The 27,022-nt window shown below is 60.7% G+C and overlaps 2 protein-coding genes across 3 annotated transcripts; both read left to right on the forward strand.

Annotated features, from left to right (window-relative positions):
• The first annotated feature begins 1,221 nt into the window (after positions 1–1,221).
• On the forward strand, positions 1,222–7,260 carry KRT222 (keratin 222). Its single transcript, XM_068166951.1, has 6 exons — positions 1,222–1,427; positions 2,573–2,701; positions 3,340–3,560; positions 3,933–4,009; positions 4,201–4,312; positions 5,471–7,260. The coding sequence occupies exons 2-6, from the start codon at positions 2,597–2,599 to the stop codon at positions 5,682–5,684; spliced, it is 729 nt and encodes a 242-aa protein (XP_068023052.1). The 5' UTR covers positions 1,222–1,427; positions 2,573–2,596; the 3' UTR covers positions 5,685–7,260.
• Positions 7,261–8,294: 1,034 nt separating this feature from the next.
• SMARCE1 (SWI/SNF related, matrix associated, actin dependent regulator of chromatin, subfamily e, member 1) lies at positions 8,295–26,968 on the forward strand. Of its 2 annotated transcripts, XM_068167108.1 has the most exons (11): positions 8,295–8,379; positions 9,971–10,021; positions 10,652–10,695; positions 13,605–13,709; positions 16,108–16,188; positions 18,393–18,524; positions 20,184–20,355; positions 23,281–23,453; positions 25,364–25,465; positions 25,848–26,058; positions 26,728–26,968. In XM_068167108.1, exons 2-11 carry the CDS (start codon positions 10,015–10,017, stop codon positions 26,937–26,939), a joined length of 1,239 nt encoding a protein of 412 aa, XP_068023209.1. In that variant the 5' UTR covers positions 8,295–8,379; positions 9,971–10,014; the 3' UTR covers positions 26,940–26,968. The 2 variants fall into 2 exon arrangements, with proteins under 2 accessions (XP_068023209.1, XP_068023210.1); XM_068167109.1 differs by lacking the exon at positions 13,605–13,709.
• The last annotated feature ends 54 nt before the right edge of the window (positions 26,969–27,022 follow it).

Here is a 27,022-nt window from a genome sequence, read left to right on the forward strand (position 1 = left end):
AACAATCAAGGCAGTTGTAGCAAAGGCTGTGGGCAGCAAAGCTTCCTCCTCTCAGCCCAGGTCAGCTGAAGAACAGCCAGCTGAGAAAAATGAGCTCAGAACACAGCAGCCTTTGACATGTGCCAGGGGACAGAGCCAGGCACAAGGAATCCTTCTGCACACAAGGAGACTTGCAAGGGTTATGACTCCTAGCAGAGCAGTGTCCTGCCACAGCTCACTGCTCTTCTCCTCAGGTTCCTGAGGGTTGTTCTTATCCACAGCCTGAGGGTGCATCCCAGAGAGGGAATTCTGATTTCTTACTGAAATCTGAATTCCTCTTCACTAAGTATCTGCTGTGCTGCATTAGTGACAAGACTGAGAACAGCAGGAGAGAAACATCCTTACCTGCAGGACTTACCTGCAGGAAACTCAGCCCAGCAGAGTCTCTAAACCTCCCTGGCAGCTGTCAGGAAGGGTACAAGACTCTGGCATTGTGTGCTCTGTGAGCAGACCCCACTGGAGACCCCTTCAGAGCAAACCAGGCCTTTGCTGTGCAGCACGGAGCTGGCTTTGAAGGGTGGATTCAGCAGCACTCTGCAGGAGAGGAGCCAAAGCCCTTGCCCAAGGCACACAAGCAGCCTTCACCTTCAGCTTCACTGCTTCCTCTCCTCCTGTGTCCCTGGCCACAGAGCCAGCGAGGTGCTGGCTGGGGGCTGTGCAGGACCCCAGCCCTTCTTCCAGAAGGGACAGTCCCCAGCCCCAGATCAGGTCAGCACCTGGGGCTGTGCCTCACCAGTCTCACAACCCTTCAAGGATGGAAATTCCATAAGGTCTCTCAATAACCTCTCCAGCCCTGCCCCACTGATGCTGAGGGCACCTCCCAGCGGCCCTGCCACCAGCACCGCTGGCAAGCTGCTCCACTGCCCTCCCTGGCTGCACCTCACGGGGTGCAGCTGCCATTTGTGCTGCTGTTGTGCTCTGCACCCCACTGAGGTTATCTCCCCCCACCCGACACCCCCCCGCAGCCCCAGCGCAGCCCCAGCATGCCGCCGGTGCATGCACTGCACCGATCCCTTCAGCACCTCGCTGAAGGCTCCTTCCTTTGGCTGCCGCACAAGTGCCAGACCTTGCCTTGATTAAAGAGGCTTCCAGGGGCGGTCGGGAGCCGCTGCCTGCTCAGAAATGAGGCTCTGCAGCTTTAAAGCCGCCGGTGCTCCTCAGCCTCACTGCGGGCAGCGGAGCTCTTGCCGCAGCCGCACATCCTAGCGCCGCGGCTGGGTTAAGCCAAGGTGGAGGATGGGAGGAGAACGGCACCGTCCCGGCTGCTGGCTGAGAGCAAGGCAAAGCATGAAGCGCTCCTCGCCCGAGATCAGATAAAGGCCTGGTGCTGAGCAGCCATGCACCGGCCCGAGTGAGGAGCAGCGCTGCCCCCACGGCCCCCGCCCCAGGTAGGGCATCAGCCTCTGCATGCGGCGCGGCGGGGAAGGAAGGGCTCTGCCCGGCGGGGAAGGAAGGGCTCTGCCCGGCACTGCGTGGGGTCGGGAGCTGGGAGAGAGGGCGATGGATGCCGGGAGGGGATGGAATTCGCCCTGCCCGAGCGCTGGGTCATGCCTCGGGATGTGTCCCCGTGCCCTGCAGCAGGGATGTTGCTGTGATTTGAGGAAGGGTGACCGACGCTGGAGCCTGGGAACTTCCCTTGGGTTATCCCGGAGGAAAAGAGGAAAAGCAAAGGCAGCAGGAGGGATCCATTTATACACCCGAAGTGCTCCCATTTTCAGCACCTAGGGGGAAGGAAACTGCCCCTTTTCAGGCGGTGCTTCACGCAGCAGAGCTGTGCTCTGCTCTCCAGCAGCACAGACTGCCCCAGTGGTCTCCCAGGTTTACACACTCAACCCAGCTCCAAACCCCAGCTGGACCTGGAAATGAAGCAGCAAAACGATTGGTTTTGGTCATCAGACAGCAAGAAATTGAGGGGAGGAAATCACCTTGGTGCTGCTGGAGGGGTTCCAGGAATCCAGGAGGTTTATTTTCCCCACCCCACCCCCCACCCCCCCAGGCCAGGTCCTGCTGCAGCCTGGCTGAGCTGTGTCTGACCCCGCGACACACAGCAGCTGTCTGCTGGAGAGTTAAACCACCTTTATCTCGGGGCTGGCACCACGCAGCTGATGGCTGATGAGATCATCTGCTGCTCGAAAATCCTGCAGCACCCAGGCAAAGCAGGGGAAGGGAAGGATGTGGAGGGTTCGCTTCTGGGTGAGCCAAGCCTGGCTTCTCCCCCAGAACGATGGCAGGGTTTGGAATAAAATAAACACCACTGCTTGAGCTGCCTGCACTGCTCTGATGTCCATGGAGTGAAGCCCACTTGCTCAGGAGGTGAACAAAGCCTCGGTACAAGGGGTTCGTTTGTCCCGAGGGCTGAGGATGCGGCCAAGTGCTGCCCAGCAGGACGCTCCCGGGGCATTAACTCCTCGCTGTCGGCTGCCATAGATGCGCACGGCTCGGGGAGGGGGGAACCCAAGGAGGCTTTTAGCTATTCTGAGTCCCGGTGCTTGAAGGTTTTTAGACGCTGCTGTCTTTGCCACATCCCCTGCAGCCAGGAGAAGCTCCCACTAAGAGAATGGACAAAGATGCAGAAGCTCTGAAGGCAGCCAGAGCAGAGCTGTGTGAGGCCAGGCGGCAGTGGCACCACATGCAGATCGAGATCGAATCTCTCCACGCTGTGGTAAGCATCAGGAGCTGGACCTGGACACCTCCTGGAAGAAGTAAATCTCTTTTCTTCTTGCTGTAAGCCGTTGACAGTTCAGCTTCCCAGCCCCACACACAGCGAAACACAGCCCCCTCCCCCCCCACCCCCGGGAGCAGAGCTGTGCAGGCAGGCTGGCAGCCCCCACACAGCAGGCACCCAGCCCAGTTCAGATCCACCCACTCAGGCTGGCACCTCTCACACCTGCCAAGCAGCTGCTGGCATGCTGCCCCCTCAGCACACGCCCAGCCCTTCTCCATCACCACTTCCCAGCTCGTTTGCAGCTTTTTCTGAGCATGCAGACCCCATTCTCAGTTAATCCATGAGAAAATCTGCCAGGGGAGTCCTGGGTGCGGTAGCAGAGAGCAGCTTCGAGAGCAGGCAGGCTCTGTGCTCAGCTGGGAGTCACCCAGGTGCCAGCAGGGCACTGCTGGACTGCAGGCAGCTGCAGGCTCCCATCCCACCTGCAACCAGTACAGAGCTCACCAGAAAAGCAAAACCTTGAGAGGGTTACTCCTGTTCCTAAAGGATACTCCCAGGTGAAACCCTCAGCTTGGCCATGGAGTGCACCCTGCACCTTTACACCTCCCCTCCCCTGTGTGGCTTAAATTCCACAGGAAAAGGGTCTGGAGCGCTCCCTGCGTGCCACGGAGCAGCAGTACCACATGCAGCTGCAGAACCTGGAAGGGGAGATTGAGTGCTTGGAGAAAGAGCTCCTGGAAGTCAGGAGAGGCATCGAGAAACAGCTCCAAGAGCACCAGATCCTGCTGAACACCAGGATGAAGCTGGAGGAGGAGATTGCCACCTACCGCAGCCTGCTGGAGCAAGAGGAGAGCAGGTACCTGGTAGAGCCTCCGAGGCACCTCCCAGGTCAGAGCTCCCGCTGCAGTCCTCACCAGAGCTGCAAACGCAGGCAGCAGACACTAGACAAAATCACAGCCCAGCTCCTCAGCAGTGGCTTCGTGTAGCTGAACCTCAGCCCTGAGGACCTGCCCCAGGCACACCGCAGAGTGGCCTGAACACAACCCAGAGCTTGCAGAGAGCTCGGCAGTGACCTTCACTGCCGCGCAGGATGAGCGGTGCCACCAAACAGCTCCTGCAAAGAGACCTTCCCATGCTTCCCACACTGCTCAGGGCTGCTCCTAAGACAGGTTCTGGGGTGGAGGAGCTCAGCACCAGGAGCTGACTGCAGTAATTCTGCTGTTGATAGGTTCGGCTGCTCCGTCCCTGCCCCCAAGGAGGACAAGAAGCCAACCACCAGCAAGATCACCTTTGTGCTGCCTGCCTGTGAGTTGTCAGACACCTTCCCCCTCCCCTGGGGGGGTCAGGGCCACACAGCAGGGTCCTAACTATGGGCAGATCCTTGGATACCACACAAGGATCCTCTTCCAGGGCAGCAGGAGGAAAACCACCTCTAGGTCCTGTGTCCTGAGCCTCCCCTCCCTGCACCCCTGCTGTGTCTGCCTTGTCTCTTCCAGGTGGTGCAAAGGAGGAGCAGAAGGGGGCTGAGAAGGTGGAGCTGCTGACAAAACAAGCAGTGCTGGATGGGAATGTCTTGAAGGAAAGTGCTGAAGCTCGTGGCACTGTACAGTAAGGCAAACATGGCTCTGACAAAACAGCAGTGGAGAGGGAGTGGTGGGCAGGGGCCGTGGGCTGAGGTGGATCTGGGGGTGATGTTCAACACCAGGCCGCATGGGATTGAGTCATAGAATGGTAGGGGTTGGAAGGGAGATCATCAAGCCCAAAGCCCCTGCCAGGGCAGGGCACACAGAACACATCCAGGTGGGTTTGGGACACATCCACAACCTCTCTGGGCAGCCTGCTCCAGGGCTCTGCACCCTCACAGGGACAAAGCTTTCCCTTCTGTTCCCCTGGCACCTCCTCCGCTCCAGCTGGCACCCAGTGCCCCCTGTGCTGGCCTTGGACATCCCTGAGCAGAGCCTGGCTCCAGCCCTGCACATCTTTATCCCCAGCCATGAGGGCAGCCCTCAGGCTGCTCTGCTCCAAGCTGAACAGCCCCAGCTCCTCACAGGGAGCTGTTCCACTGCCCTCAGCAGCTCTGTGGCTCTGGGATGGACTCTTCCAAGCGGCTCCCTGAGGTTCTTCTTGAACTGAAGGGCCCAGAACTGGACACAATATTCCATCCTCAGACACAACTCACCCCATGAGGGCCTGGCCTGGCAGGAGCTTCCAGGCTGCCTTTGGCTGGTATCTGTTCTCTCAGCCCAGCAGCTCCTGTGCCAGCTCCTGTGCCAGCTCCTGAAGGTTTGGCAGCTTTCAACAATGCACTGAAGTCCTTTTCATTAGCATTTTACTTCCTCAGCTACCAATATCCTGGGGAAGCTTTGGATCTGTAGTTTCTGTTAAGAATGAAACTATGAATAATTCATCTGCTGAAGGCTGAGAGCAGAGAGAGGTTTTGTGAGGTCTCCCTGGGGTGTGTTTGTGCACAGACATTCAGGCTTGGCTGCTCTCACTGCCCTTTGGAGACTCCTCCCTTTTACCTATTACCAAGGAGAGAGCTCCCAGCTGGACCCTGTGAAGGTCTGGATACCAGAACTGGAGGCAGGTTTGGAGGTGAGGCCTCAGCAGAGCAGAGAGCCCAGGGGGCAGGATGCCCTCTGCTGCCCTGCTGCCCACACTCCTCTGGCTGCAGCTTCTCTCCACGTGCAACTCCTCTCTACAGCCTCAAAGCAGTCCTGAAGGCAGAAGGTTCTTCTCATGAAGAGATTTGCTTTGTGCTTTCAGGACAGAAAAGGTGGATGAGGTGATCAAGGAGTGGGAAGGGTCTTTCTTCAAGGACAACCCTCGGCTCAGGAAGAAGTCAGTGTCGCTGCGCTTCGACCTGCACCTGGCAGCCACCGACGAGGGCTGCTTGCACCCCAAGAAGAAAACCCTCCCTGACATCGAGGTCAGGCTGGTGATGAGGAGGTCTTGCAGCATCCCCTCCATCAAACCTTAGCCTCCAGCAATTCATCTCCAGCCAGAAGCTCTGGACTCAGCTGCAGGGGGGCCTCACGCAGGCTGCTGCCTTGCTGCGACTTAGCAAACCTTAGGAGCACTTCGAGTAGCAGCATGGAACCTCCTGGGCTCCAGGGAAGAGCCAAGGGAGCTCAGAGGCCAGGAGCCCAACTCCTGCTGGTTTTGTACTCCAGGTGCAGCCCTGCCCTGTTCTCATTGCTGTTCTTTTGTAGAACCTCACCACCTCTTACAGAACTCTTTCTACTTGGACATCTTCTGCCTTTCTAACAGAACTTTGCTTCCTCCTCCTGGAGCTGGGAAAATGCCAGTCCCAACTTCCTCCTTACTCCAGGCTGCAGACTGCTGAGCCCCTGCAATCATTCCCAGCACTCCTCCCGACACCCATTTGCAAGTAACACTTTCTAGCAGCAAGGATCCCAGACAGAGATGCTCTGAAAATGCAAAGGCTGCTACCGAAGGGTTTGCTGCTCCCAGTGGCCAGTGTGTGTCCATTCAGTTGAGGGGTTGGGGGTCAGAACTGAGCCAAGACGCCCTTCCCTCACACAACCAAACCATCTGGAGTGGTTTACAAAGCAGGAGCCTCTCAGCCAGGCTCTCCCACAGGGTCTGAAGCAGAAATTCCCACCAGAAATGCGCAGCTCCACAGGTTGCTTTGGGTTGGAAGGGACCCTCAAGAAGTCAAATCCCCTTGCAGTGAGCAGGGACATCTCCAGCTGGATCAGGCTGCCCAGGGCCACATCATGGCTCAGATTGGAGGGACCTCAGAGCTCAGCTGCTCCAACCTCCCCTCCATGCCCAGGGACACCTCTTGGCTAGACTCAGCTGCTCAAGGCCTCATCCAGCCTGGCCTGGAACACCCCCAGGCAGGAGGCAGCCACAGCCTCCCTGGGCAGCCTGGGCCAGAGCCTCACCACCTTCAAACTGAAGAACTTCTGCCTCAGCTCCACTCTAACCCTGCTCTGCCTCAGCTCCAAACCACTCCCCCTGGTCCTAACTCCAGACCCCCTCAGGAGAAGTCTCTCTGCAGCCTCCCTGCAGGATCCCTTCAGCTTCTGGCAGGCAGCTCTGAGGTCCCTCCCCCTGGAGCCTTCTCTTCTCCAGGCTGCAGACAGCTGCCCGGCAAGGGCCTGGCTCTGGGGAGTGCTGACAAAGCTGAGTGTCAGAACTTGCCTCCCAGCTGAGGGCCTGGGGAGCCCAACCTGCTGCTGCAGATCCCCTGCAGCACAACTTCTGCTTCACCCTTTTGGTGGGGGCAAGGACACTGCACTTCCAGCGGCCCCGGGGCTGGACCTGCTGTATGAAGCTGGCTAATGATCATTAATTAACCTTAATGCTGGTGTTGTGAATACTTGAGTCCATGGCATCCTGAATGTAGCAGCCTGCTCTGCTCTGGTCTTTTCACTATGCAGCTTTCCTTTGGTCTCTTGTCTGTGTGCTTAGACTCTGTACATTTTACAGTACTTGAATTTCAACTCCGTTTTAATCGCTTCCAGGCACTTTAAACAGGGAAACAAACTTACCAAAGGGTAGTGCTACAATAAAAACAAGGATGGAAATTGCCTTCCCCCCCCCGCCCCGCCCCGAGTATGGCTTGATGTCTGCACCTCAAATGTATCACCCTGTGCTGGGCTGCAGTGAAGAAAGAGCCTTGGGGGTGCTGGATGCTGAGCAGCTCCCCAGGAGCCAGCAGTGGTCTCCTGCAGCCCTCAGGCAGCTGGGTGCTGGGCTGCAGCCAGAGCAGGGTGGGCAGCAGGGCAGCAGAAGGGATTCTGCCCCTGGGCTCTGCTCTGCTCAGACCTCACCTCCAATCCTGCCTGCAGCTCTGCTGTCCCCAGCAGGAGGAGGACTCAGAGCTGCTGGAGAGAGTCCAGAGGAGGCCACAGAGATGCTCCAAGGGCTGGAGCAGCTCTGCTGTGAGCACAGGCTGAGGGAGCTGGGGCTGTGCAGCCTGCAGAGGAGAAGGCTCCAGGGGGACCTCAGAGCTGCCTGCCAGGAGCTGAAGGGATCCTGCAGGGAGGCTGCAGAGAGACTTTTGCTGAGGGGGTCTGAAGCCAGCCCCAGGGGGAATGGTTTGGAGCTGAGGCAGAGCAGGGTCAGAGCGGAGCTGAGCGAGAAGCAGCTCAGTGTGAGGCTGCTGAGGCTCTGGCACAGGCTGCCCAGGGAGGTTATCGACCTCCCCCTCGACTGCTTCTGCTCCGCAGATTCGCCCCCGGGATCCAGCACTGCCCCGGCCCCGGCGCCACCGCCGCGGGCAAGCGAACAGGGCCGGGGCTGCCCTGCCGGGCGGGAAGCTTCCCGGTGCTGGGAGCCTGAGCCCGGGGCGGTCCGCGCAGGACGCCGGCAGCATCCCCTGCGCCCCACGGAGCATCAGGCTGCGGCGCCGCCTCCTTCCCGGCGCCGCCAGGGCGGGGCCGCGTCCCAGGTTTCGCTCCCGCAGATTCGCCACAACCCCTCCCATCCTCCGCCGCCCCTTCAGAGGCGCTGGGAAAGCTCCCGGTCCGGTGGGGGGGGAAAGGGTCGGGGGTCGGCAGGGGCGAGCAAACCGCCCGCGGTGAGGCAGCGGCGCGGCGGGGCGAGGCGAGGCCGGCGGCGGCCGTGTCGAAAGTGCGGAGCGCGGCGCGCAGGCGCCCTGCGGCCCGCAGCCGAACAAAGGAGCGCGGCCGGCGCCGGAGCGGGTGAGTGCGCGCGGCCCCCCGGCATCCCCCCTCCCCCCCCCCCGCGCGGCCAGGCCCGGGGCACGGCGGGCCCGGGGAGCAGCCCGGCGGCGGGGGGCGAGGGGGCAGGCCCCCAGCCGCGCCTCGCTTAGCGGCCGGTGGGTGGGCCCGAGGCGTGCTGCGGCCTCCGCGGCCGGGCCTGGGGATGCTGCGCCCGGGGAGAGGGACGGAAGGGGCTCCGGCGGCTGCCTCGGGGCCGGGGCCGGGCTGGGGTCTCCCGGTGTGCGGAGCGCGTGCGGCGCGGGGAGGGGGCCGGGGCGGGGGGGGGGGCAGCGCTCCCCATAGCGAGGGGCGGGGGGGGGGGCAGCGCTCCCCATAGCGAGGGGCTAGGGGGGGTGCAGCTCCCCATAGCGAGGGGCCGGGGGGGGGGCAGCGCTCCCCATAGCGAGGGGCAGCGCTCCCCATAGCGAGGGGCTGCGGCGGGGCAGCGCTCCCCGTAGCGAGGGGCTGCGGCGGGGCAGAGCTCCCCATAGCGAAGGGCTGCGGCGGGGCAGAGCTCCCCATAGCGAGGGGCCGCGGGGGGGCAGCTCTCCCCATAGCGAAGGGCCGCGGGGGGGCAGCGCTCCCCATAGCGAAGGGCTGGGGGGGGCAGCGCTTCCCATAGCGAGGGGCAGCGCTCCCCATAGCGAGGGGCCGCGGGGGGCAGCTCCCCATAGCGAGGGGCAGCGCTCCCCATAGCGAGGGGCTGCGGCAGGGCAGCGCTCCCCATAGCGAGGGGCTGAGGGGGGACAGCTCCCCATGGCGAGGGGCTGCGGCGGGGCAGAGCTCCCCATAGCGAGGGGCTGGGGGGGGGGCAGCTCCCCATAGCGAGGGGCAGCGCTCCCCATAGCGAGGGGCTGCGGCGGGGCAGCTCCCCATGGCGAGGGGCTGCGGCGGGGCAGCGCTCCCCATAGCGAGGGGCTGCTCCCCATAGCGAGGGGCCGCGGCGGGGCAGCGCTGTCGGAGCCGTCCCGGCTGAGCTCCGCCGCTCCCGGCCCCTCCTCCGGCCGCGCTCCCGGGCCGGCCCCGCTGGACGGCGGCGAGGAGCTGCGTGCGCGGCCGGAGCTCGGCGCGGGAGCTCCCGGGGAGGCTCCGAGCCTGGCGCAAGGCTGCGGCCAGCCCTGCCTGGGGCCCGCCCCGGGGGCGGGGGGGCTGCGAGATTCGCCCTGCTCCCACCCCGGAACCCCGCTGCTGGCTTTGCTGCTTGTCTCCTTTGCCCTGTGGAGAGAAGATTGGCTTCGGTCTGAGCCTTTCTGCCTCCATCCCACCTCGGTGAAACTGTGCAGAACAGCGCTGGGATCTTGGGGGTTTAAAGGGAGGGGAGGGGGGGGAAACCCTACAGCTGAATGTGAGGCTGACACAAACTCGAGGGTGAGCTCACAGCTCTTTCAGGCCCCTGCTCCTTGCAAAGCTCAGAAGCAGGTTTTAGAAGGTTTTTAGAGGCTCTTCAGGCTTTTTTTTCTCTTTTCCTTTATTTTTTGGGGGGGTTTTCACCCTCAGGAGCTGAAGCTCCCAAGGCCTGGGGAAGCCAAGGGACCTCTCTCTGACTGCCTGATGTTCTTTTGTCTTGCAGAAGCACAAATATAATGTCAGGTGGCTGAAAATTTGCCTGTCAAAATGTCAAGTAAGTCTGCAGACTCCTGGTGTGGGGGTTTCCCCCTTCCCTTTCTTCTTCCTCCTCTCACTTGATGAATTCGAGCTCAGCAGAGCCTGCTTGGGAGATCAATCCTCTTGGTGCAGGCAGGGGTGGGATCCTGGGCAGCAAGGTCCTCTCTGGCCAAACCCACAGCCTCACATCTTGCTGGTGCTGATCCCTGGAGTGTTGTGTTCCTAGAGGATCCAGAGGCTGCTCCTGAGCTCTCTCCCCCACCCTCCCTGGGGGCTGCTCCTGAGCTCTCCTCCCCGCCTAGGGGCTGCTCCTCAACCCTCTTCTGCTGCACCTCCCCTTCCCACCTTTTTCTCTCCTGTGCTTGCCAGTGGATTTCTCTCTTCCTTCCCCCTCCTGCCCCCACCAGAGGCTCCCAGCAGAGCCATGGCCTGGGCTCAGTGCTCTGGAGTTTGGCCTTGGTGTGCTTTTTGGTTTGGCTTTGTGCTTTTGCAGCAGCAAACCCAAGAAGGCCAAGCCTCTGAGGGTAGCAATTTCTCTCTTGGTCTTGTCAAGTGCTTACAAAGTGTTTTGCCACAGCAGCTGCCTGCTGAGGGACTGTTCAGGTTGCCAAGCAAACCAAATGTGCTTGCATTTCTATCTTGACAGAGAGGCCATCCTATGCCCCACCTCCCACCCCAGCTCCTGCAACCGTGAGTATTGTGATTCTTCTCCTTCCCCCCCCAGAGCTGGCAACAGCCTGGAACAACCCAGAGCACCCCCTGTGGCCTCAGCATCACCTCCCTGTGCTGGCAGCACACAGCTAGCTGTAGCTCATTAGGCCATTGCTCAGCCTCATTGGCTCCAGGAGTTTGTGAGGGAGAAGCTGAACAAACTTTGCTGCCCCTTGTGGGGCTGCCCCCTGGCCTGGAAGCAGGCAGCTGGCCTGAGGTGAGCCACAGAGGCTTGCAGCAAGGCTCTGGAATCCTGGGTTTAGTTCTAAAGCTTTCCCCTCAGCTTGTGCCCAGCCCCTGGGCAAGCAGCAAGGGCTGGCCTGTTGCTGCTGCACCTCAGTGGGGTGCAGGAGGGCGCAGAGGGGGGGAGCAGAACCATGGAAGAGTTGTGAGGCAGGCTGGGGGCCAGTCCTGGGGGCCAGTGGGGGGGTTGGAGTCTGGCAGGGGGAAGAGATGTTTCCTAGGCAGATAGTGTGGGATGACCCTGGGGAGAAGGTGGCCAGGAGCTGGGGGCTGTGGCCAGGAGCTGGGGGCTGTGGCCAGGCTGCCTTTGTCCATGGACAGAGAGGCACTGCAGGGGCAGTGTGCTGTGGGCAGGGGAGCAGCAGGCAGCAGATGCACCTCTGCTGCAGCACACTCCACAGGAGAGAATCCCAGCCAGTGCCCAGAGGAGTGAGCAGAGATGTTGGGGTGAGACAGAGCAGCTGCTGGCTGTGTGTCCCCCCCCAGGGTGGCCCTGATCTCTGCAGGGGAGGTGGATGCAGTGTGGCTCCTCACAGCCCTCAGGCCAAGCTTTGCAGTGCAAGAGGCTTGGAAACCATCCCCTGTGTAGAGGTCAGCTCAGTGCTGCTGCCACATTTCCACCACTAAACCCTGGGGGGCATTGCCTGGGCAGAGGTTTTCTGCACACAGCTTGAGAGAGGCTCAGTGCCAGGCTCAGAAGGAGCACAACATCTGCTCCCACAGCTGGCTTCCTGCACTGCCAGCTGTGGGGCTCCTTGGGGCTGCAGACCTCCTTCCATGGAGTCTGCTGACCTGGAGCATGGAGAAAGGGACACAAAGCACTCCAGAAGTGCCACTAGTGCCAGGTGCCATCCTTCCAGCCTCTCCTGTGTCTTTATCCAGCCCTGCAGGTGCAGCCCTGGTGCAAGCCATCAAATAACTTTGTCCTTCCACAGCCAGCTCCTGCAGCCACCCAAAGCCCAGCAGTGCTAACCACAGCTGAAGTAAAAGTGCTGCATGGCCTGCAAGGCAGCTCCCTGGTAACCTCCAGCTCCTGCCTTGCAGCAGCAAGGCCTTGAGCAGAGGGAGATGCCAGTTGTCAGCTGGTGGTGTTGAAGAGCTCTGGTGCCACAGGCTCAGAGCTGCTGTGGTGGTGGCAGAGAAGTGCTGGCTGCTGGCACAGTGCCTGTGTGTGCCCTGCTCACAGGCAGAGGGAGGCACTGCCAGCTGCTGGCCTCAAGCCCTTGGGCACTAAACCTCTGCAGGCTGCCTGGGGAAGGCTCATTTCCCTCTCTCTGCTTAGAAGTGAGCTGCCTGCAGTGTGGGTGCAGGCAGCTGGAGGCTTAGAGATGAGCTGCCTGCAGAGTGGGTGCAGGCAGCTGGAGGCTTAGAGATGAGCTGCCTGCAGAGTGGCTGGGGGGAGCTGGAGGCTTAGAGATGAGCTGCCTGCAGTGTGGCTGGGGGGAGCTGGAGGCTTAGAGATGAGCTGCCTGCAGTGTGGGTTCTGTGTGTTCAGTGCTTGCCCTTGGCAGCTCTGGCTTCTGGGAGCCCTGGAACTTGAGGGCTTTGGGTAGCAGTGAGCTGGGATGGGGCCAAGGCAGCAAAGCAGCTGAGCCCATCAGAGCCTGTTTGGAAGTGGGACACTGGGCAGGGGACAGCTGGGTGTCTGGAGGTGGCACAGGAGGTGGTGAAGCCTTGTGGAGTGAGGGCCCAGCACAGCCAGCACGGGGCACCAGTGGCTGGGAAAGAGTCTGATGCATTTTGTTCCCAGCAAAGTTTGGTTGAGAGGTGGAGGACAGTGGGGGGGAAAAAGCCAGGAGAGGGATTGGAAGTGAGGAGCAGAATGAACCTGCTGCTGGGCAGTGCTGTGGAGCTGCCAGGGGGAAAGGCACTGGAAGGCAGGCAGGAGTTTCTCTGCTGAGGTGAGGACAAATCCATCCCCTCTCAAGGCTGGGGGCAGATGTATTGATGAACAACTTTGGCTGGCTTGGACTCAGTGATCAGTTAGGACTTGGGGGTTCCAAGCTGTGGCTCTGCCTGCAGCCAGCCTCAGAGCAGGAGGATGCCTCTGAGCTGTCCTCTCCCAGCTCCCCAAAGTGTTTGCACTTACAAAGCACCAGGAGAGCCTTCAGGTGCTGGCTGTGGTGCTCAGGGGGCGCTGGGAGAGAGCTTTTGGGTTGCTCTTTGGGTTTCTCTTCCCTGTTCTCCTCACAGCTGTTGGAAGAAGAGCAGAGAGGGACTCCCAGGTATGGGACAGGTCGGTACTGGGGGCTCCTGCTCACTCTGGGCCTTGGAAGCTTCCCCCCCCACTGGCTGGGAGAGTCTGAGCTGCTGCCTGGTGGAGGGGGATGCCCCCAGCAGGGCTTGCTGGAACAGGAAGGAAATTCAGCTGCCTGGGGCAGAAACTTGGGAGCGCAGCCTTTGCCTAACCCTCCCCACAACCTGTTTCCCTTACTCAGGTGTGCACTGGAGTTTAAGTGGTGTGTGCTGAGAGGACCTCCCAGCTGCTGCAGCTCCTGCCTTGGCCCTCTGCTGAGGTTCTGGTTGCCTTTGGGTTTGTTCCTGCATCGCAGTCATTGGGCAGCCCATGGTCATTGTTGTTCTGTCTCCTCCTCGTCCCAGCCCTCATTTCTCATGCGTGTTTTTGTCTCATTTGTTTCCATCAGCAAATGCCCAGCACCCCAGGGTTTGTGGGATACAATCCATACAGCCATCTGGCCTACAACAACTACAGGCTGGGAGGGAACCCTGGCACCAACAGCCGGGTCACGGTAGGAGAATCGACTTTACATCCTGCGGCAGGAGCTGACCGGCAACCGCCTCTAGAGTTAGAGCCTCTGAGCCCTGGCTGCTGCCACTCCTGGTGACAGCACAAATCCTCAGCTGCTTCCCCCTCACCCCCACCCCCCCACCCCTCCCCTCCCTCCCCTTTCACTCTGAAACCTTTTGCAGGGCAGTGTGGACCTCTGCTCGAGCAGAGAGGAGGACCTGGTGCTGGTGGTGGTTGGTGCAAGGCTCCTGCAGAGGCTTCTGTGGTCTCCAGGGACCGCTGCATGCTCAGGGAGGAGCTGTGTAGGGTGGGCAGGAGCTCTGAAGGAGGGAGCTGCTGGTTTGATTGGAGCAGGGGTTTTGTGCCAGCTGGAGCTGCCTGCCAGCAGCTGCATCGTGCTGCTGCTGAGCCCTGCAGGGGCTGCAGGCCCTGAGTCTTCCTCCTTGCGCTCAGGCTGCTGAGACCGGCAAAGCCCCAGGCTCGGAGAACACCAACTCAGGAGCATTTTTGAGCTCAGCCAAAGCATGGTGGTGGTGAAACAGGAACCTTGCAGGCCTGGCATGCTCTGTGAGGGGCAAAATGGCTGTTGCAGCTTCATTTCCACATGGAGCAGAGAGTGCTGAGAGAGGGGAGAGCCGCCCCAGCGCCGGCTGCGGTTAGGACAACCGAAGCGGGCTGTGGAGATGCAACACTTCCAGCGCCAGCAACAGCCACACAGCAAAGCCCTCAGGGTCTTTTTGGGGGTTGGTTTTTCTTTCCTTCTTGATTTCTGCCACTTGCACAACTTGGAGGCTTTTGCTTCTCCCCTCCAAGCCCTCTGCTGGCCTTGGGAGGCGACAGCGAGGAGCTCAGGTGCGCTCTGGAAGGCAGCTCGCAGCCCCTCCTCCTTTCCCTCTCCAACCTTCTCCCCAACTTCACCAGGATTGCTTTTGTTGAAGCCTTTCCAGCAGATTCCTTTCCCCCCCCACACCTTCCCCACCTCTGCCAGCTGGAGCTTGGCTGAACCTCCCCTTTTTGGGGGTTGGGGTTGTTGTTTTTATTGGTGGGGTTTTTTTTCCCCCCCATTCCTCCCAGGAGGTTTTGTCTCAAGGCCTCTCCATTGTTCCTCTATGTCTCCAGCACACCCACACAGCCCCTGCCATGCATATATTGCTATATGGATGGTGTCTCTCACCTCCTCTTGAGTTAAAAGCATTAAACAGTTTCTGTTGATGTGATTTGGTTTTTTTCTTTTGGTTGCTTTTTGTTGGTTGTTTCTTTTTTTTTCCTCCCCCCCCCCCCCCCCGCCCAGCTCCATCTGTGTCTCTCTCTCTCTCTTTCTCTCTCTCTCTCTCTCTGTACACATTTTGGTGATGCATAAGCCTCATGCACATTCCTGACACACAACTCTGTGTGCATTCTTCCATACAGCTCCATGAATGCAGCAAAAAACAAACACCCAAAGGAACAGCAGGAGGGGGGGGAGAAAACCAAAGCAAGGACTTGAGAGCTGAGCACTGGGTTTGAGCCTTCCTGAGGCTAACTCCCACCCCCCCAGGGGTTGCTTAGCTCTGGCTTGTGTAGTCCTGAGAAATCCTCCAGCTGCTTGAGGCTGCCAGGGAAATTCTCCCACTTGCAGAGCTGCCTCCCATGTGGGAGAGCCTGGGGGGTGGAGGCTTTGCAGCTCAGGGCTGATGTCACTCTGTGACTGGAGGAGGAACTCCTGGTGGGTGCTTTACAGCAGCACCAGGCAGTGCTGAGTGGCCTCCTGCCAGCCTGCAGCCCTCAGGGGGAGAGAGGAGCACAGAGGGCCAGCAGTGGCTGCTTGGGCAGCTGATGGCAGCTCCCACACAGGCTGGCAGCTCCCTTGTGTGGCCTCCTTTGCTTCCCACAAGGAGCACCTTAGTTTGGCTCCAAATCAGCTGCAGCCAGACCCCCAGCTCAAATGATTTGCAGATCCAGCCCTGGCTGCCTGCTCTTACACTTCCTCCTGACCTTTTCTTCCCTGGACAGTAGCCACAAGAGTTTTATCCAAGCAGGTAAAAGAAAAGCTCCTAAGAAGTGAGGGGGAGCGGGGGGAGAAAAATCCCCAGGCCCAGCTGCTGGGGTTGGGGTCTCCATGCAGCCCTCCAAGCTGTGAGGGTTTCTCTGTGAGAGTGAGGAGCCCTTGGAGGTTTATTTGGGTCACTGCCCTCTACCCCTGCCCAGCAGAGGAGCAGCTGGGGCTGGGGAGCTGCTGCCATGGGGAGCAGCTCTGCTCAGCGCCTGCTGAGCGTGGGGAGAGCCTCGGTGCCGGCGCTTGCTCCCCGTGGGGGTGTGTGGCTGGGCTGCAGTGCAGCAAGAGGGGAGTGTTCTCCAGCAGTGCTGTGTGTGGCAGCTGCCCAGCACCCTCACTAATGCATTTCTTGGTTCTTTTGTAGGCTTCCTCTGGCATCACCATCCCCAAGCCCCCCAAGCCCCCAGACAAGCCCCTGATGCCCTACATGAGGTACAGCCGGAAGGTGGGTACGGAGCTGCCGGGCCGCAGCGCTTGCTCTTTCATTTGCTGTCATCCGAGTTTCAGCTTCCTAAGCTCTGCCTCCTAACAGCCTGCACATGCTTTGGGGGAGCTGTAAAGCCCAGAGGCATTCATGGCCCTGCAGGAGAAGGGCAGCAGTAGGCTGCTGCCCCAATTTCTGGGGGGAGAATGCTAAACCCTACCGCAGGCTCTGCTGACCAGGATCCAGCCCACCACGTCCAGGAGCTCCTGTGCCTTACTGTCAGGACTTTCTTTTATGTAAAGGAAGGATTCCTTGTGCTCTGCTGGGCTTGGTACAGTGCTGTAGCTGGACTGAAGAGTAGCAAGGAGTGGACTTTGCATGGTTCTCCTGCACCAACCTAGCTCTGTGGCAACGTTTGCTTCGCTATGCTGAGAACTGTTTGACAGAAAGTAGGAGAGAGAGAGAGAGAATGAGACTCTGGTGGGAGCCTGGCAGCTGATGGGGCATGGGGAGGGCACGAAGCAGGGGAGCCAGAAGGTGTTGCTTCCACTTCTGGTAAAGTCTCTTTACCAGCATAGCCAAAACTAAAACCATCAACAAAGCTAAACCCCTAAAGTCAAGAGGCACAGCAAGAACTGACCCTGGCAGCTCCTTGGTGCTGTTGGCTTTTGCCCCTCTAAAGTTAGCAGCTTTCTCTTTTGCTTTTTTTTTCCCTCTTTGCTTGTTGGGGGAGTCACAACCTGTTGGACCTCACAAAAAACAACCAAACCCACCACCATTGCTCAGCAAGACTTGAACAAACCCTTTGCAGTTCTTCCTCTCTTTTGGGTTTGGTTGGTTGGGTTTTTTTTGTTGTTGTTTTTGGCCTTTTCCCTCTTTAAAGTTAGAAACTTTGTGGTTTTTTTTTTGGTGGAGTCAGAACTGGTTGGAACTCAAAAGCAAAATTGCTCAGCAAGACTTGAAAAGTACTTTTGCACTTGGTTTCCATTGTGATGTGAGAGGCTCTGTGCTCTGTTTTCTTCCTTTGCCCCAACCTCTCCTGCTGGATGTGTTGTGCTCTGTAGTACTTTCCTGGTTTTCCCTTTGGTCTTGTCCTCCTCCTCCTCCTCTTCCTCCTCTTCCTCCTCCTGCATTTCAGAAGAGCATTAAAAAAGAGAGAGGGTCAAAGGCCACTCAGTGCTCTCAGGAAAGCAAAAGCAGTTCAGCCCTTGCCTGGCTGCAGTGGATGGCTTCCTCCTGCCTTCCTGCCCCATGCGCGGAGCTTAGCCAGGCTCGGCCCTAGGCGGGTAGAATCTCTTGCACTGTTCACACACACAGTATCACAGTATCACTTAGGTTGGAAAGGACCTCGAGGATCATTGAGTCCAACCTATCAACACAGACCCCATGACTAGACCATGGCACCAAGTGCCACCTCCAATCTCCCCCTGAACGCCTCCAGGGTCGATGACTCCACCACCTCCCTGGGCAGCACATCCCAATGCCGAACGACTCGCTCGGTGAAGAACTTCCTCCTCACCTCGAGTCTAAACCTCCCCTGGCGCAGCTTGAGACTGTGTCCCCTTGTTCTGGTGCTGGTTGCCTGGGAGAAGAGGCCAACCCCTTCCTGGCTACAACCACCCCTCAGGTAGTTGTAGAGGGCAATGAGGTCACCCCTGAGCCTCCTCTTCTCCAGGCTAAACAACCCCAGCTCCCTCAGCCTCTCCTCATAGGGCTTGTGTTCAAGGCCTTGTTGCCCTTCTCTGGACACCTTCAAGTGTTTCCATGTCCTTCTTAAACTGAGGGGCCCAGAACTGGACACAGGACTCAAGGTGCGGCCTAACCAAAGCAGAGTCCAGGGGCACTATGACCTCCCTGCTCCTGCTGGCCACACTATTCCTAATGCAGGCCAGGATGCCATTGGCCCTCCTGGCCACCTGGGCACACTGCTGGCTCATATTCAGGTGGCTGTCGAGATCAGCACCCCCAGGTCCCTCTCTGTTTGGGAGCTCTCCAGCCACTCCGACCCCAGCCTGTAGCTCTGCATGGGATTGCCGTAGCCAAAGTGCAGCACCCGGCACTTGGACTTGTTGAATGCCATCCCATTGGACTCTGGTGGTTGTTTCTCTCGTGGTGGTTCCAGGAACAGCTCTGAGGTGACAGTGTGAAAAAAAAAAACTAATGCAAAATGTGTGCTTTGGAAGTCTTTAGCTATCATTAGTAAAGCTCCAGCTGTTTCTGTTAAGGTCTGGGACCAAGTGAAGGCGTCCAACCCTGATTTGAAGTTATGGGAAATTGGCAAGATAATTGGAGGAATGTGGCGAGATCTCACTGATGAAGAGAAGCAAGAGTATTTGAATGAATATGAAGCTGAAAAGGTAAATTCTGGAAGAGAATCTGGGATGTTTCTTACAGCTGAGCCCTCTAGGAGCCGGTCTGAGAAGAGACACAAAGCACACCCCACGCCCGGCTCCATCCTAAGCCCTGCTGGCGGTGGCGGAGGAGAGGCCCTCTGTGTGTGTGTCCCGGCCGCGGCTCCGGGGAGAGCTCTTAGGCTCAGCTCTTAGCCCTAATTGCCGGTGAAGTGCTGCTGATTTGGGGCCACCTCTTGTTGGTTTTTTGGTGGTTTTTCTTTTTTTCTCCTTGGCTCTTGGCCTTTTTAACTGGTTTAATGCCTGGATGTGATTGTGCGACAGCAGCAGCGAAAGCTTTGCCTCAACACCCAAATCCTCTGCCCAGAGCGCTGCTCTGCGACTGCCGCTGGCCTGCAGGTGTTTGTGAAAGGACTTCCCAGTCACCCACAGGGCTTGGTGGCCTTGCTCTAAGCTGCTGGCACTCTCTCTACACAATGCCTTGAGTGCTCTGGTCCTGGTTGAAGGCTGCTCCCCGCCGGCAGAGGTCTTCCCTCCGCTTGGGGTTGTGCTGTGAGTCACCTCAATGCCTCGAGGTGCTGGTGGTTGGTAAGTGGCTGAGGACCTTTTCCAAGCCTGCTCCTGAGGGCCAAGGGGAACGTGGTCCAGCTGCTGGGTTGTGCTTACCACCTGGCAGGCAACTGAGGCTGTGTGTGCAACCTGCTCCCAGCTGAGCTGGCTTTGGTTCCAAGGCAATAATAGAGGAGGACTTCAAAGGTGAGAAAGAGAAAGCAACTGGAGGAACTGATTGATCCTTTCCACCCTGCTGGTGTTTAGATTGTAAGCTCCTTGGGGCAGGGGCACCTTGCTTGCTGGTTTGCTTTTTATATGTAGGTAGAAGGATTCCAGTCCTCAGCACACAGGAAAGTTGATTATGGAGTCATTAAGGTTGGAAAAGACCTCTTAAGACCAACTCCAACCCTCCAGCCAGGCCCTGCCTGCAGTGATGCTTGGGTGCTCGGCACCAGGCTGCAGGAGACACCTTTGTGCCACTGGAATTGAAGCACCCTGCAAAGCCCAGGGCTGGGCAGGTTTGCAAAGTGAGGGGAGGAAGGGATTCAGAGAGGGGGGGAAATAAACAACAGCCATGCTTCCAAGAAGGTGGAGATAGAGCTGCAGCCTGGCCCTGCTGCTGGCCTGGCCCTACCCTGCCTGCAGCCTTTGGGCTCACCCCAGTGCAGGGCTGGAGCAAAGGATGGAAAAGTCACCCCAGGGACATCCTGGGGTAAGGGAAAGGTTCCAAGGTGTAGGCAGAGCTCCAGAGAAGCCCTGAGCAGATTTGGAGGTAGCTCCTTTGTGATCTTCTCCCAGGCTGGAGGGGACCCCAGGAGTGATCTGCTCCAACCTCCTGAGCTGATGGTGGAGCCCCAGAACCCTGCTGGAGCTTGGGGCATCCTCAGTGCCTCGTTCTGAGGTGTTTGGGTTTGCAGTACCTCAGGCTGCAGCAGGACAGTGTCCCAGGGATGTGAGCTGGGGAAGGTAGCTGAGGGCCCAGCTTGGCTCGGTGGGGGCAGGAGGGAGCTCCAGCCCCGGGGCGCAGGCAGCTGGCTCTGCAGAGCTGCAGTGAGGGGTCCCCAGCCTGGAGGCTCCAGGGGTAGCACTCAGGCCCTGTTGGTCACCTTGCAGATCGAGTACAACGAGTCCATGAAGGCCTACCACAACTCCCCTGCCTACCTGGCCTACATCAACGCCAAGAGCCGCGCCGAGGCCGCGCTGGAGGAGGAGAGCCGCCAGCGGCAGTCCCGCATGGAGAAGGGAGAGCCCTACATGAGCATCCAGCCAGCAGAAGACCCTGATGGTAAGAGAGGGCACTTGGGGGAGGCACCTCCAGGACCAGCACCTCCCTGCAGGGCCAGCTGTGCGGAGGAGCAGGCACCAGAGGTGGACACCTCCCAGTGTGCAGCTGCCTGGGGCTCCGCTTGGCTCCCGGCAGGGTCCTGTGCTGGGCACCTCAGCACCAGCTGGAGGGAGGGCAGGGCAGGGCAGCAAAGCTGGAGAAGGGCCTGGAGGATAAATCTCATGAGGAGCAGCTGCAGGAGCTGGGGCTGAGTTTGAGTTGAGGCTGAGGGGAGACCTCACTGCTCTCTACAGCTCCCTGGGGAGAGGTTGCTGCTGGCCTCTGCTCACAGGTAGGTAGTGCCAGAGCAAGAGGGAACGGCCTCAGGCTGCACCAGGGCAGGTTTAGCTTGGAGATGAGGAAGAGTTTCTGTCCTGCAAGGGTGGTCAGGCACTGGAGCAGGCTGCCCAGGGAGGTGGTGGAGTTGCCAGCCCTGGAGGTGCTTAAAGGGGGATGTGGTGTAGGGATGAGCTTGGCAGAGCTTGGGCTTGGGTGAGCCCAGGGGTCTCTTCCAACCTGAATGATTTCTCACCAGCACCTTGGAGCCCATGCAGCCAGCAGCTGATTTCTGTCTCCCTTCCCAAAGCCAAGGTGGCCAAAGTGCTGCCAGCCCTCAGTGGTGTGTGAAGCAAAGCTCACAGCTCCAGACAGCTCTGCTCAGGGCTCCAGCACAGCTGCCTGAGCTAATCCAGCCTGAGGGGAGCTCTCTGCTCTCTCACCAGAAGCACATGAGGCTGACAGGTCAGGATCTGGGCAGATGAAGAGCAGCTGAGCTGTGAATGAGCTCAGCAGCTGTCAGTTGAGATTGTGCAGGAGGGGAACTCCCTTGCTCCTGACAAGGGGATGAGAAAATGCTGCAGGTTTATTTGCCTGCAAGCCAGAGGCACCCCTCCCAGGGAGGGAAACTCAGGCACCTGAGGCCTGCTGTGAAATCCAGGGCACCAAATACTTGTTGAAACCTGAGGGGGGAAATCTGCTGAGGTACAGCCTGGGTTGGTTTCTTCCTCATTGCTCAAGCACAGCCCTGGGAGAAAGCTCAGCACAGAGCAGCTTCCAGGGCCAGGGAGCTGCTAAACATTTCTCTTCCTGCTGCAGTGCCCACAGAGGTTGTTCCTCTGGGGGTGCTTCAGAGGTGGAGAGGTTGGAGGGTGTCCAGAGAAGGGGCTGGGGAGGAGCAGCTGAGGGAGCTGGAGAAGAGGAGGCTGTAGGGAGACCTCACTGCTCTCCACAGCTCCCTGAGAGGAGGCTGGAGCCAGGTGGGGCTTGGGCTCTTCCCCTCAGTCTCAGGTGACAGAAGGAGAGGAAATGGCCTGGAGCTGTGCCAGGGTCAGGTTGGAGGTGAGGAAAAACTTCTCTGCTGCAGGAGTGGTCAGGGATTGGCACAGGCTGCCCAGGGGGTGGTGGGGTCCCCATCCCCAGGGCTGTTCAAGGCCAGGTTGGGTGAGGCCTTGAGCAGCTGAGCCCAGTTCAGGGAGGTCCCTTCCAGCCTGTGGTGCTCTGTGCTGCCTGGGCCAGGGGAGCTCAGCCAGAGCCAGCTGCACCAGGCCCTGCCCTGTGTCTGCAGCTGTGCCCAGCAGCAGGGTTTGTGTCTCTGGGGGGTCAGCAGCAGGATCTGAAGAGGACAAAGGCTTCAAGGAGCCCAGTTCTGCTCAGCACTTTCTGCTGCAGACCCTGGGGGTAGCTTTTGCCTGCAGGGAATCATCGCTGCTGCCCTTGGAGCACAGGGAGGAGGAAGGCTGCTGGGGGCTGGCAGCTGGGAGGGCTCTGCACAGCCCAGCACACTGCAGCTGGGGCTGGATTCTGGGCCTGGGTTAAAATAAGCAAGGTTTAGGATTTGCTGTCAGCTGGAAGCTCCTCTGATCAGCTCAGAGAGGGGAAACCCCCTCCATGAGCTGCAGTATTCTGAGCTCTTTGTAGCTAGTGCCCTGGTGGGTGCCAGCCAGGACACTTCAGTTCCTGTTGGGCTGCTTTTCATTTCTCCACAAGAAGCTGCTCAGGAGCTCTGCACTTGACCTCAGTGCTTGGGGCTGCTCCTCCTGAAGTGTTCTTCAAAGCCCTGCATCTACTGAGGCCCTGCAGTGCTCCTGGGGCCTCACTGAGACTTCTCAGAGACCATCCAGCACTGCTGCAGGCTTCCACTCTGGGCTCCAAAAGAGCAAAGGTCCTGCAGCTGGGTCAGGCCAAGCCCAGCACAGAGCCAGGCTGGCACCCAGAGGGGGTTGAGAGCAGCTCTGGAGAAAGAGCCTTGGGGGTGCTGGGTGCTGAGCAGCTCCCCAGGAGCCAGCAGTGCCTCCTGCAGCCCTCAGGCAGCTGGGTGCTGGGCTGCAGCCAGAGCAGGGTGGGCAGCAGGGCAGCAGAGGAGATTCTACCCCCTGGGCTCTGCTCTGCTCAGACCTCACCTCCAATCCTGCCTGCAGCTCTGCTGTCCCCAATAGGAGGAGGACACAGAGCTGCTGGAGAGAGTCCAGAGGAGGCCACAGAGATGCTCCAAGGGCTGGAGCAGCTCTGCTGAGCTCAGGCTGAGGGAGCTGGGGCTGTGCAGCCTGGAGAGGAGAAGGCTCCAGGGGGACCTCAGAGCTGCCTGCCAGGAGCTGAAGGGATCCTGCAGGAAGGCTGCAGAGAGACTTTTGCTGAGGGGGTCTGAGCCAGGCCCAGGGGGAATGGTTTGGAGCTGAGGCAGAGCAGGGTCAGAGTGGAGCTGAGGGAGAAGCAGCTCGGTGTGAGGCTGCTGAGGCTCTGGCACAGGCTGCCCAGGGAGGCTGTGGCTGCCTCCTGCCTGGGGGCAGCCGAGTCCAGCTGCAGGGTGCCCAGGCCCTGGCAGGCAGGGGCAGAGGTGCCCTGGCAGGCAGGGGCTGTGTGCAGGGGCAGCTGTGGCCTCTCTTGCAGACTACGACGATGGCTTCTCCATGAAGCACACGGCCACCGCTCGCTTCCAGCGCAACCACCGCCTCATCAGCGAGATCCTCAGCGAGAGCGTCGTGCCCGACGTGCGCTCCGTCGTCACCACCGCGCGCATGCAGGTCCTCAAGCGCCAGGTCCAGTCCCTCATGGTGCACCAGGTGAGGGCCGAGGGGCCGCGGGCGGCCGGGGCAGGGCGGCGCTGGCCGGGGCAGGGCGGTGCTGGCCGGGGCAGGGCGGCGCTGGCCGGGGCAGGGCGGCGCTGGCCGGGGCAGGGCGGCGCTGGCCGGGGCAGGGCGGTGCTGGCCTGGCCTGCGCTCCGGGGGCCCCGCGGCGGCTCCCGGCCTGCCTGCCCCTGCCTGCCCCTGCCTGCCCCTGCCTGCCCCTGCCTGCCCCTGCCTGCCCCTGCCTGCCCCTGCCTGCCCCTGCCTGCCCCTGCCTGCCCCTGCCTGCCCCTGCCTGCCTCCCACCCCCCCTGCCCCACGACAGCTTCCCGGGGTCCCTGTGGCTGCTCCCAGCCTGCCTGACCCTGCCTGCCCCCCGGGGGCCCCCCACACCAGCTTCCCAGGGTCCCTGCTCCCAGGGGGCCCTGCACTGGCTCCCAGCCTCCCTGCCCCTGCCTGCCTCCCAGGTGCCCCCCCACCAGCAGCTCCCGTGGGTCCCTGCTCCCAGGGAGCCCTGCACCGGCTCTCTGCAGTGGCTCCCTGCCTGCCTCCCAGGGGCCCCCCACAGCAGCTTCCCAGGGTCCCTGCTCCCAGGGGGCCCTGCGCCGGCTCTCTAGCTCCCTGCGCCGGGTGCCTGCCCCTGCCTGCCCCCCACCCCCCCTGCCCCACAACAGCTTCCCGGGGTCCCTGTGGCTGCTCCCAGCCTGCCTGCCCCTGCCTGCCTCCCGGGCGCCCCCCGCCCCGGTAGCTCCTGGGGTCCCCCCATGCCAGCTTCCCGGGGGCCCTGCTCCCAGGGAGCCCTGCCCCGGCCCCCGCCCTGCCTGCCCCTGCCTGCCCCTGCCTGCCCCTGCCTGCCCCCCACCCCCCCTGCCCCACACCAGCTTCCTGGGGTCCCTGTGGCTGCTCCCAGCCTGCTTGACCCTGCCTGCCTCCCGGGCCCCCCTGCCCTGCAGCAGCTTCCCAGGGTCCCTGCTCCCAGGGGGCCCTGTGGCGGCTCCTGGGCTCCCTGCACTGGCTCTCGGCCTGCCTGACCCTGCCTGCCTCCCAGGGTCCCCCCATGCCAGCTTCCCAGGGTCCCTGCTCCCAGGGGGCCCTGCAGTGGCTCCCAGCCTGCCTGACCCTGCCTACCTCCTGGGGGCCCCCCCACACCAGCTTCCCGGGGTCCCTGCTCCCAGGGGGCCCTGTGGCGGCTCCTGGGCTCCCTGCGGTGGCTCCCAGCCTGCCTGCCCCTGCCTGCCGCCCGGCTCCCCCCCGCCCCTACCCTGCGGCAGCTCCCCAGGCTCCCTGCGGCTGCTCCCAGCCTGCCTGCCCCTGCCTGCCTCCCAGGGCCCTGCAGCACAGCCCTGGCAGCTCTGGCAGCGCAGCTCCCGTGGGGCTCTCTGGCTCAGGCTCAGCAGGGTTTGTGCCCCAGGAGTGTCTCCGCTCCTCCCTCCCTGCTCTCTGTCCTTGCACATCCCTCTGTGCACGGTGGGAGCTCAGCGCCTCCAGCTGTGCCCAGGGGGCAGCTTCTGGCCCACCTCGGTTACCCTAAATCCTCCCTGCTCAGCCTGGCGAGGAGAAGGCTCCGGGCAGGCCTCAGAGCAGCCTCCCAGTGCCTGCAGGGGGCTCCAGGAGAGCTGGGGAGGGACTCCTGATAAGGGCTGGGAGTGCCAGGCCGAGGGAGAGTGGCTTTGGGCTGGGAGAGAGCAGAGACTGAGAGTGGAGATGAAGAAGTTGTTGGCAGCGAGGGTGGGGAGAGCCTGGCACAGGCTGCCCGGGGGGGCTGTGGCTGTGCCCTGCCTGGAGGTGTTGCAGGCTGGGCTGGGGGAGGCCTGGAGCAGCCTGGGCTGCTGTGGGTGTGTGCTGGGATGCTGCTCTCAGGGTCTGGGTCCCTCTGGCCAGCTGCTCACCGCTGCCTCTGTCCCCAGCGCAAGCTGGAGGCTGAGCTGCTGCAGATCGAGGAGCGGCACCAGGAGAAGAAGAGAAAGTTCCTGGAGAGCACAGAGTCCTTCAACAACGAGCTCAAAAGGGTACAGCCCTCACCCTCCTCCTCCTCCCCCCTCCTCCTCCTCCTCTGTGCAAGAGCTCTGCTCACTCTGTGGCTCTGTGCTGGGTGGGATTGCAGAGCTGGGGGCTGGCGGGGGGGGCAGCCTGCACTGGTTGCTGTTTCCTGCTCTCCAGCGGCCTGCAGTGGTGACCCTCAGCCAGCACAGGCTGCAGGTGCCTAAAGCCATGTGGAGAAGGTGCCTGGCCTGGCCCTGGCTGGCTGCACACCCCAAGGGTTGGCTGCTTTTGGCCCTGTGCTCTGCTCTCTCTGCCTGTGGAAATGCTGAGCTCCTACCCTGCTGCTGCTGGGGGGGGGCTCAGTGTAGCTGAGGCAGTAAAGGGCTCTCCTGTTCTCTCCATTGCCAGCTGTGCAGCTTGAAGGTGGAAGTGGATATGGAAAAAATTGCAGCTGAGATTGCCCAGGCTGAGGAGCAGGCAAGGAAGAGGCAGGAGGAGAGGGAGAAGGAAGCAGCTGAGCAAGCAGAGCGCAGCCAGAGCAGCACAGCAGCTGAGGAGGAGCAGGCAGCTGCCAAGATCGAGGAGAAGAAGGAAGAGGAGAGTGCCCCAATGGAGACAGGTAACTGCCCCCAGCTGCAGCAGCACCCAGGGACCTCTGCAGGGGCTCAGCCAGCAGGAGAGGCCTCACAGCTGTGCTGCTGCTGTGCAGGAAGGCTCCAGCAGAGCAGCTGTGCAGTGGTTCCCTGGGCTGGGCACTGCTGCTTTGCTCTCACTGAGTTGCTCCTTTCTAGGCAGGGAGAGGCTGAAGCCTCACAGCCCTGTGCAGGGGAATGGTCCTAACCCTGAGTCACCTCTGGGGCAGCTGGCAGTGTGTCCTTGTCCTGGTGTCTGGCAGGGCTGACAGCTGCCCTTGTGGCCATGCTGCTCACAGGCTGCTCTCCAGGCTCCTTGCGTCCTGGGCACTGGCACTGGGAAGTGTTCTTGCTGCCACCTCAGCCAGGCTCTGCTGGCCAGCAGGAGGCACAGGAGCCCAAGGAGCTGGCACCCTGCTGGCACTGCTGCCAGAGGCACTTGGCAGCCTCTGGCCAGGCTGAGCCTTTCAGGACCCTGTGGCAGGACTCTGATGTCCTCAGCAGCGAGAAGCCTTCAGAGCTTTGCCTGCTCCTGCACCTCCCCAGGGTCAGGCACAGCTGCTGGGGAGGTCACAGCTTGGGCTGCTCCCTCACATCCTGCCTGCAGCAGCTGGAGAAGTGGGGGGGGGGAGTGACACTGGAATGTCTCCTTCCAGAAGAGCCTCAGCCAGAGGAGAGCACAGAGAGCCAGCAGAACGGTGAGGAGGGAACCTCCACCCCAGAAGACAAAGAGAGTGGCCAGGAGGGGGCTGACAGCACTGCAGAGGAGGGCACCAGTGACAGCAACACTGGCTCAGAGAGCAACAGTGCCACTGTGGAGGAGCCTCCTGCAGACCCCAGCACTGAGGACACTGAGAAGAAAGAATAAACAATGACTCCTGCCTGTGTCTGTCTGCAGTGAAACTCTGCTCTGCCTTCCCTGCCTGCCCCCTGCCTCTCCTGCCCTCCCTG

Source organism: Melanerpes formicivorus, unplaced genomic scaffold (assembly GCF_026170545.1).
Source record: "Melanerpes formicivorus ecotype bairdi unplaced genomic scaffold, bMelFor1.0.p_v2 SCAF_112, whole genome shotgun sequence".
Taxonomy (NCBI): domain Eukaryota; kingdom Metazoa; phylum Chordata; class Aves; order Piciformes; family Picidae; genus Melanerpes; species Melanerpes formicivorus.